Below are 10008 nucleotides of genomic sequence, written 5' to 3' on the forward strand. Positions count from 1 at the left end.
ACATGAAGAAAGCAATAGCAATAAAACTGAACGATCAATATGCTAAGCTAACGGATGGGTCTTGTCCATCAAATCATTCTCCTAATGATGTGGTCCCATTCATCAAATGACAACACATGTCTATGGTTAGAAAACTTAACCATCTTTGATTATCGAGCTAGTCTAGTAGAGGCTTACTAGGGAGACTGTGTTTTGTCTATGTATCCACACATGTATCAAGTTTCCGGTTAATAAAATTCTAGCATGAATAATAAACATTTATCATGATATAAGGAAATATAAAATAACAATTTTATTATTGCCTCTAGGGCATATTTCCTTCATATGCGTCGCGTTCTGAGCATCCAAGAGTCATTGTGGATTGCCGGTGAACGAAATCTATGAAGGTTTGGAAGTCTACCTTGAAGACTTACTTGAGTGATTGGGCAAGGACTAAGTGACCTTAGCTCAAGGGGAATAAGGTGAAGACGTGGTATTCTGAGTTCGATCTGAGCCTCCCAAACCAGACGTATAGTTGTCACAGCAACTGAAACTGGTCTACCAAATCATTGTCTTTGTCAAGCAACTCGTTCTATCACTTCACCCCTTACTTACTATTTAGCTTCGTGAAGTCATTGCTTGCCTGCTCTGGTTGAATTTATTGTGTGAAGACATTCACCCTTGATTACATATTTGGCTTCATAGTGTCTTCCTATTTCGATCTGTTCTACGTAGCTGCTACTTGTCTTCGTGCTTTCTCTGTACCGTACCTTGACTGTTGCATGGCTAGAGTAGTTTATTTTTCGCTGTATCCTGTTTAGGTATTATTTAACCGTGTCTTCGAAGACATTACATGATTTGAAGACTTTCATAAAAATCGACTATTCACCCCCCTCTAGTCAATAACTAGCACTTTCAATGAAGGTAAGGATAACTCCAACACCAAACATCAAAACACTCCTAAAAGTCTGAATGACATGGTCCACACTTTTCCCATCCAATGGCGTGTACAAAACCTCCGCGGGGCGGTCCGGGCGTCTGAATTCCCCAATACTAGTATCAAGCTCGGTGGAGGTTTGGGGAGGGAGCTCCTATCTGACGCATTTTGCTTCAAATAGGCTCATGACGTACCCGAGGCTCGACTGGGCCGACCCATTGGCGTTCATGCCCGTTGGCCTTGTAGCGCAACAGAAAAATTCAGAAAAAGGAATGCGGTCACCAAAAATCGAACTCCATGCCTTTCATTGAGGACAAATTGTCTCTAGCTAGTGGAGTACATGACTATGTGCGACTAACCAGCGGCACGGAAGTATATGAACTAATTGTAGCGCCAGATCCGAACACCTTTAAAGAAACCCGAACATTTCTTCAAAATTCTAAAGGAATTTTAAAGTGAAAGTAATGTTTGAAAATCCAAACATTTTTCGAACAATGCAAAAAAAATTTGAAATTTAAAACTTTTTTGAAAAGGGAACAATTTTTGAAATTCCAAACATTGTTTACATTTCAAGTATTGTTAGAACAACGCGAACAAAATTTGACAGCCGACAACATTTTTTGAAATTTGTGAACAAAATTTGGTAAAAGCAAACATTTTTCCAAATTTGTGTTTTTAAAATCACGAACATGTTTTGAATTCATGAACAAAAACTGAAAACAAGAACATTTTTAAACTTTTGAACAATTTTTGAAAAGCAGATTTTTTTTTAAATTCCCATTTTTTTCAAAAAACAATTTTTTTTGAAATTGTAGTTTGTTTGAAAATATTTTTTGAAGTTCTAAACTATTTATGATAGGGATTTAAAAAAAATGCAAACATTTTTAAATGAAAAAAATAAAGTTAAAAGGGAAAAAAAGAGGAAAATGAAAAAGAAACACAGAAAGACCCCTAGAAGGTTCCCGAAACCAAAAAAACCCAAAAACGGAAATGCTAAAAGGCCGGTCGAGATCATCGCTCAGTCACAAGTCTTATGCGAAAACACGACAACTCGACGTAGAATGCGTCATATAGGATATTTGATTGGGGAGTCCGGGCGTCCACTGGCTCACATGTCAGTTGGACTATATCTTCCCACACCTCATGTATTTTTTTCATCTAGGTCCACATGACCCACCCTGCTATCCAGATTTGATGCTTATTTTTTTTGACAAAGGGTGAATTTAATTGGCTCAAAACGGGGCATCAAGAAGATACATAACATAATGAGCACACACCCGGCCTCTGCATAATTAGGATGCACACAACCAACATCAACTCACACATATGCGAAAACTCACCGGCGACAAGCAAAGTCATATAAAACCAAAGCTATGAATAGGCGAGGAAAAAAGAAAAAAAAAGATTTGATGCTTATTTGACGTCTATGGTTAGATGGCCGTCTCCCATATCACCGTCCATGGATACGTCCAAACGTGTGCACGAACATTTGATGTGCCCGACTGTCCGTCAACGATGTAGGTAGTTGGAGTTGCCCTAATTTCAATTACGCTTAACCCAATTTTATATCGTTCATCAAGTCCGCAAACGTCTGTTTTCCTAGGCGTTGTGTATATGTGAAATGGTTGTGTGTACGTATTTCCAGCAAAAAAAAAAGAACGGTTGTGTGTACGTACGCGTTTCCGTGCGTATAACGCGCCCCGCTTCTGGAATTTTCGGGTTGCGCAGTTGGGTACGGAGGAACCCAAAACCTCATCTTGTCGCCACATGAGGCGCGACTTCCTTTTCGGCTAAAAGAAAAGAGAGAGAGAGAGAGAGAGAGAGAGAGAGAGAGAGAGAGAGAGAGAGAAGCGCACACACGATACGCAACACGCGAGAAAGGGGTGCGCGGACCAGCTGGCGCCGGTTGCCTTGCCGCTTGGCTCGGCGAGCCAAGCCAACAAGCCTGGCAGGCAGTGCCAGGTAGGTAGGCGCTCGCTCGTAGTACTCCCGCCGTCATCAACCCGTCCCACCCACCTGCACCAGGCGAGCCCTACCAATCTCTCCCTCCCCGCCCCCGCCCACGCCCCGCCTCCATTCCCACGCGCGCAGACGCAGGCACTTCGCGACGCCACCGCCCGCAGCCCGCACCAAAAGCGAACACACAAGCGCTCCCCGTCGCCGTCTCATCGCCCGCCCGCCCGCCCGCCGCGATTTCCGCCCTCCCGCCTCCTCTCCCGCCGCCCCCTCCGCCGTGCGCGCGCCAGGTGACCGTTGCCTCCCGCCTCCCTCCTCCCCCCTCTCGCGGAGATACATACATAGGAGTAGATACGCTGCCGCACGCACTCCTCTTGTCCTTTTCCGTCCTCCCTCCTTTTGCACGCCGTCACGGCTTTCGGGGGCTCCGAGGAAGGAACGGGCCGTTGTTGGTCCCAATTCTCTTCTCGCGCGTCGGTTGATTCGGGGGGGAATTCATGCGTGCCATTTGCTCTCTCTCTGCCGGGACTTTTACCGATGGGAACAGCCGCGACCAGATCTGTTCTAGCCAGCCACCGGGAGAATTCCAGGTTTTTGCGGGGGCGAAGATCGAGGAGGGGATTTCCGTTTTTGGAGTGTCTGAGGTTCTCGATTTGGGTCTTCTGACTTCTGAATTGAGATGGTATGGTATGGCATGGCCGGGGGCTCTGAACCCTGTAGTATCCCTGGATAAAAGGCATCGTCCTACTCTATGTTCTCTTTCTTTTTTTTCATTCCTCATGTTCTTTCTTCTCTCTGCCCATGTCCTTTCAATTTGACTGGATAGACTGTCACAGGCTATGCATGCGTCGTATCCTACCTACATCTTTCTCAGTAAATTTCGTCTTGCCGTGCAACAAAAGTTGCTGTCCGTTTCCGTGTGGGGAAACGGCATGGTTAAATCCGAGGGAGGTACAGCGTGCTCTTCATTAAGCAATCTTGTCCAGACTAGTTGTCTCTCAGTTTCTGTACAAGCTGCAAGTTTGAAGTCAACTAGTCTACCCTTGCACCTGTATTTTGAACGATTTGTCATCTTTATTGCCATCCAGTGTGAGCTACTAGCCCTGTCCCAAATTATAAGACGTTTTTGGTAGGCTATTTGCGACGGAGGAAGTACAGTTTAACATCTGATCGAATGCACGGTTAATTATGGGGAGGTTCTGTTGTTAACGCCCTTCAAATATGTTAAAATTTCATAGTACTTGTGCCTATAATACCAAAAATTTGAGAGAAAAAAGGACATGTTTGACAGTGGTTGCATTTTTTTAATCCAGAGTTTTGCTTATTTATTCAGAAGAGAACAACATGGGTTTATGGTCACGGTTGCTTGTTTGTTAGTTCATCTTGAGTTTAGATTGTGTTGTAACGCCTCCATGAGCAATCTGACATGACATAAATGGATGATGGTGTCCATCACATTCCCCTGGGGGTTCTTCCCTGTTGCTAGTGGAATGTGTTTGGATTGCATTGTAACTGGTGCTAGCTGACTTTGGTGGATGTACCGTAACATGGTCTGCATGTAATCATGAATCATCATACCTGATAGCGACAGAGGTAGTTAAACTAAAAACCACTTATTTCACTCAAGCTTGCAAACTTAGCATCTGCGGGGGTATCAGTGGGTCAAAAGGTTATGTTGAAATGTTAGGACTTAGGGCTATCATTTGCGCATGTTCCTGCTCTCGGTTATTGGAGGCATTTCTGTTATGCCCCTTTCCTTTGTTGGAAAGATACACAAATTCGTCTTTTGGCATACAACTGGTTCAGTTCATGCCAAACAAATGTTTATTATCTGAATTTGAGCTGACATATTGTGTTATTTTTGTAGTTCGAAGATTGGCCAACACAATTCATTTTATCAGTCCTGCCTATGCTTGATGTCAACTGCAAGAGATGTTGTTTAGTGTTGAGGAGGCTGGTTAGCTTTGGATCATAAATTCTCACCAGAAACAACACAGTTATGGACCGTGCAGACACCTCAGGGTTTGTCAGTGGTGGTTGCTTTGGTACTACGCTCCTGCTGATTTTCTTCCATTTTGTCTATTCGACCATCAGTGTCTGAAAGATTATCCAGCCCCTGTTTCTTCAGCTCCCCAGTAATCCTGATATTATTTGCTCTGACCCAGCTGTCATAGTGTTAAGCTGTGATGGATAACAGCTTTGTGGATACCACAAACCAACCTCTGATGAATGACCCCTTTGTCTTAATGGCACAATCAGCTCCAAGCTACGCCCTGAACAACCTGACCAAAAGCGCAGTTCGCATGGATTGCGTCGGCTCAGCAATGGCTAATTGTGGCCATGGTGATGAAAGTACACAAAGCATGAATAACATCACAACGAGAGATGATGGTTGCAAGCTTGTTCTAGGGTTGGGTCCAACACCTGATTTTTACTCGACACATTATCAGCCCACTGGTGTATATAAGTCAAAAGAATCTCAGACTTTGTCTGGCCAGAGTTTCTCTTTCACTGACCCAGGGGTGCTGAGGCTTGGCCTGCAGACAGATGGTGCAGAAACAATTCAGCCTCTGCAAACACCAAATGAAACAGTTCATTCTTTTGCTGTTGTTGACGAGGCTTCAACATCTGCTGCTGTAAGGAGCATGGGTGGCTACATGCCATCGCTACTCTTTGCTCCCCGCTCCAGTTCTTCTGCTGTCAATGAGACACAATTACAAAGCAGAGATTCACTAAACTCCACACACTACAACAGCAATAATACTCAGCATATTCAACATCTTCAGCTCAGCCCTGAACCTTCTGCTACGACAGAGACTTCGTTTGGTGTGAGCTCTGATGTGGTCACTGGAGCAACCACATCAGAACAACGGAGTCATCCCCGTCATCCTAAGAAGTGCAGGTTCAAGGGGTGCTCCAAAGGTGGCAGAGGCTCATCAGGGCTGTGTATTGCTCATGGAGGCGGGCAAAGATGCCATAAGCCTGGGTGCCATAAAGGAGCTGAGAGCAGCACTGCGTATTGCAAGGCCCATGGCGGAGGACGGCGGTGTGAGGAGCTTGGTTGCACCAAGAGTGCCGAGGGAAAGACAGATTATTGTATTGCTCATGGTGGAGGCCGCCGTTGTGAATATCCTGATTGTCCTAAAGCTGCACGAGGTAAGTCTGGACGGTGCATAAAGCATGGTGGTGGGAAGAGGTGTGCAATGGAAGGTTGCATTCGGAGTGCTGAGGGGAAGGCTGGACTCTGCATTTCTCATGGTGGTGGACGCCGGTGCCAGTATCCGGACTGTGCCAAGGGGGCTCAGGGCAGTACATTATACTGCAAAGCGCATGGTGGCGGCAAGAGGTGCGTCTTCGATGGGTGCAGCAGAGGTGCAGAGGGGAGCACACCTCTGTGCAAAGCTCATGGTGGTGGGAAGAGATGCATGTTCGAAGGAGGTGGTGTCTGCCCAAAGAGTGTACATGGGGGGACTGAATTCTGTGTGGCACATGGAGGTGGGAAGCGCTGTGCAGCGCCTGGCTGCACCAAGAGTGCCCGCGGCCGCACTGACTGTTGTGTGAAGCACGGTGGTGGTAAGCGTTGCAGGATTGACAATTGTGGTAAGAGTGCTCAAGGTAGTACAGACTTCTGCAAAGCCCATGGTGGAGGCAAACGTTGCACATGGGGATCCGGTTGTGAGAAGTTCGCCCGTGGCAAGAGTGGCCTGTGTGCCGCACATGGAACCTTGGTGGCCAGGCAGCAAGAACATGGAATGGTGAAGAGTGGAGGGAGCATGATCGGACCAGGCCTCTTCAGTGGCATTGTGGCATCATCAACCACCGCTGCAAGTAGCATGACAAATGAGCACTCCTCATCAGGCATCAGCACAGCATCAGATAGTGACGGCACAGTGAGGAGCCAAGCGATGATACCTCCGCAGCTGCTTGTGCCTCGCTCCATGATGCCCTCGTCATCGTCGGAGCCTACTGTGCATGGGGGCAGAGAAGCAGGCTGTCCTGTTCCTGAGGGAAGGGTGCACGGTGGCGGCCTACTGTCACTCCTCGGTGGCAGCTTCAGGAACGCCAATATAGATAAGCTCTGAAGTGTTTTCTCCGCCTGCAAATTATGTCAGTTTGGTTGTACATAAAAGGCACCGTGTTGCCTATTGAATTTTATGCTTCTTCTCTTTGCTTGATAAACATTTCATGGATGTTTAGTCAGTCCATTGTACATGTTGTCCGGCAATTCTTCTGATCTGCATTCAACATGCCGGTCCAGTCAGTCGTAGTTACTGCCAATAAGCCGTGTGTATTTGATATATTGTTTCTTATTTGCTTGTGGATTATTACTCCTAAGAAATTCGGTGCGCCGCAGCTAGGCAGGGTTTTGTAAAATTGAATTTTGGCTTAGAATGTCTGATTATTATTTTTTTGAAATCTTGGGACGTCCAGGTACTAGTCCTTTGCAGTTCTGTAACGATGAAATGTTATCTCGCTTCTTACTTTCTTATTAGTCATGCGTCTTGGGGTGTCGAAATCGACATGTTATATTACTCTTGATCCCAACATCAACTTTTTTGTTGTGGAACTTTTTTTGTCTACGCACTCCATGCAGATGTTTCTTTTTGTTTGGAAGCAGAAACCACTTCGATGTCTCTCAGCCTGATTGAACTCGATACCTGCTACTGCTAATCTTTGTTTGGGTTAATAGATTTTGCCTGAAGGAAATACTTTGCCTCTCAGAAAAGACGTGTACCAAAGACTGGACGAATGGGCATACAAGGAGAAAACTAGATGAGATTGAGACTAGCCGCCCTAAACTAATGGGAGAATGGGCATACAAGGAGAAAACTAGATGAGTTCGAGACTAGCCGTCCTAAACTAACGGGAGATGAAGCGAGCCATTTGGGATTAGCCGCCATAAACTATTGGCAGATCTCAGATCTCCATGATTTTTACTTTAAAAGATCTCAGATCTCCACACAGAATGAACGTGGATCAGAGGAACTTGATCAAGAGTTTTGACTTCCCCAAGTAGGAGCTGGCAGAGTGGAACTCAGCTCAGCATCTCCTTACTATACATAGGCGACTACATGCTCAATCAACAGTAGCCACACCTCCTCTGCTCTTTGAAACGCGCAAACCAGCAGGCTCATCTCATCTGCTGGTGGTAGTGCTGCCCCACAATGGCTAGAGCTGCACTGCTTCCTGTCGCGCTGCTGCTGTGCCTTGCGCTGGCCGGCGGCGCCAATGCCGAGCGGAAGCCGGTCGGTTTCTACGGGCTCAAGAACAAGAAGGGGGATTTCTCCATCAAGGTCACCAACTGGGGAGCCACCCTCGTCTCCGTCCTCGTCCCTGATGGCCAAGGTATGGTCATGGCTGGGTTTTTCTTGCTTGCAAGTACCCATATGCATATGTTTGCAACTTTTTTGTTGTTGTTCTTGTTGCTTAGTAGGTCATACGTTTTCTTGTAGGAAACTTGGCTGATGTTGTCCTCGGGTACGACACCCTTCGTGGATATGTTGTAAGATCACGAATTCCTCTGTTTTTTTTAAGTTTTCGCCGTTTCAGAGCGGCAGATATACCTATGCATTGTTGCACTGTTTTTTCTTGTTGTTGCACCGTTGACCATGTGTTATTACCGCCGAAACATCGCGCTTATGTTTATTGCTTGACATATAAGCACGCACAGCTAAAAGGATAAATAAAACAATGCAGAGATAGTAACTGTAATAACGAGAGAAACTGTAATATGCGGTACAGAACTCTGCTACCAAATGCAAGGGTTCTTTAGCTATTTTTCATGATGAATCCATATAAATAAGCATCTGTTCATTATGGTTTTGTGCAATGTTTCCAATCAGAATGGCACCGGCTCATTCGGGGCCACGGTCGGGCGCGTGGTGAACAGAATCGCCAAATCCCGCTTCGTGCTCGACGGGAAAGCCTACCGTCTCTTCCGTAACGACGGCAATAACTCCATTCACGGTATGCTTGACACTTCTTTTTTACTTCCTTTATTTATAATGGGAGTGAGTGAACATGCGCTAATCATCTTGTGGATCTCTGTGTGTTTAGGCGGGCACAGGGGGTTCGGCAAGGTCATATGGACCGTCAAGGAGTACGTGCGCGGCGGTGACACCCCGTACATCACCTTCTTCTACCACAGCTTCGACGGAGAGCAAGGTAAAACAGTCGGTGACATGGACGTGTGTGAGAGGCGGCCACATGTCCAAAGTTCTATAGTACTATTTTCTTGCACGTCAGTTGATCTATATTCATGACAACTCGGTGTAAAATACTACTACACCTTATCCAAGAAGTCAAATTTGCAAATTGCAATACAGTAGCATATTCTCTGTGTTAGAAAATCACTCATGTACGTACTGTAGAGCTGACTTGCACTTGTTTCCGCGGACCACGTTTGGGGCACGCACGCACGCAGGATTCCCGGGCGACCTGGACGTGTACGTGACGTACCAGCTCTCTGGCCCCTACGAGCTCAGCATCCGCATGAACGCCACGGCGACGACCAAGGCGACGCCGGTGAACCTCGCGAACCACGCGTACTGGAACCTCGCCGGCCACGGCAGCGGCGACGTCCTGGAGCACGAGCTCCAGCTGCTCGCGTCGCGCTACACGCCGCTCGACGACACCAAGATCCCGACGGGCCAGGTGGCGCCCGTGGCCGGCACCATGTACGACTTCCGCGCGCCGACGCCCGTGGGCGCGCACATGGAGGTCGTCGCCGGCGGCGGCGGCGGGTACGACATAAACTTCGTCGTGGACGGGAAGCAGGACGCGATGCGGAAGGTCGCGTTCGTCCGGGACCCGGAGTCGGGGCGGGCGCTGGAGCTGTGGGCGAACCAGCCCGGGGTGCAGCTCTACACCTCCAACTGGGTCAGCAACGAGAAGGGCAAGGCCGGGAAGGTGTACGAGCAGTACGGCGCGCTGTGCCTGGAGACGCAGGCGTACCCCGACGCCGTCAACCACCCGGAGTTCCCGTCGTCGATCGTGAGGCCCGGCCAGGTGTACAAGCACGACGTGCTCTTCAAGTTCTCCAATTAGGTTATGTGCATGTATGCCTGATTGGCGCTGTATGGATCGTTATCCTCTCTTGATTATCCTCATTGCAATGAACCTTTATCTTTTCTATA

General features: G+C 47.3%; 2 protein-coding genes across 2 annotated transcripts; both read left to right on the top strand.

The window, feature by feature from the left end:
• The first annotated feature begins 2961 nt into the window (after positions 1–2961).
• On the top strand, positions 2962–7182 carry LOC125537251 (uncharacterized). The gene is made up of 2 exons (XM_087544301.1): positions 2962–3162; positions 4740–7182. Exon 2 carries the CDS (start codon positions 5059–5061, stop codon positions 6952–6954), a length of 1896 nt encoding a protein of 631 aa, XP_087400427.1. The 5' UTR covers positions 2962–3162; positions 4740–5058; the 3' UTR covers positions 6955–7182.
• Positions 7183–7423: 241 nt separating this feature from the next.
• Positions 7424–10008, top strand: LOC125538665 (uncharacterized). The gene is made up of 5 exons (XM_048701933.2): positions 7424–8218; positions 8326–8375; positions 8716–8839; positions 8930–9037; positions 9297–10008. Exons 1-5 carry the CDS (start codon positions 8038–8040, stop codon positions 9917–9919), a joined length of 1086 nt encoding a protein of 361 aa, XP_048557890.2. The 5' UTR covers positions 7424–8037; the 3' UTR covers positions 9920–10008.

Source organism: Triticum urartu, chromosome 2A, assembly GCF_056163025.1.
Source record: "Triticum urartu cultivar PI428250 chromosome 2A, HENAU_Tu73, whole genome shotgun sequence".
NCBI lineage: Eukaryota > Viridiplantae > Streptophyta > Magnoliopsida > Poales > Poaceae > Triticum > Triticum urartu.

Bases quoted from the DNA above. Each gene is read 5' to 3' on its own strand.
- LOC125537251 (XM_087544301.1), top strand. From the start codon at position 5,059: ATGGATAACAGCTTTGTGGATACCACAAACCAACCTCTGATGAATGAC.
- LOC125538665 (XM_048701933.2), top strand. From the start codon at position 8,038: ATGGCTAGAGCTGCACTGCTTCCTGTCGCGCTGCTGCTGTGCCTTGCG. The intron at 8,219-8,325 runs GTATGGTCATGG...GTTTTCTTGTAG, and splicing joins CCTCGTCCCTGATGGCCAAG to GAAACTTGGCTGATGTTGTC. The intron at 8,376-8,715 runs GTAAGATCACGA...GTTTCCAATCAG, and splicing joins ACACCCTTCGTGGATATGTT to AATGGCACCGGCTCATTCGG.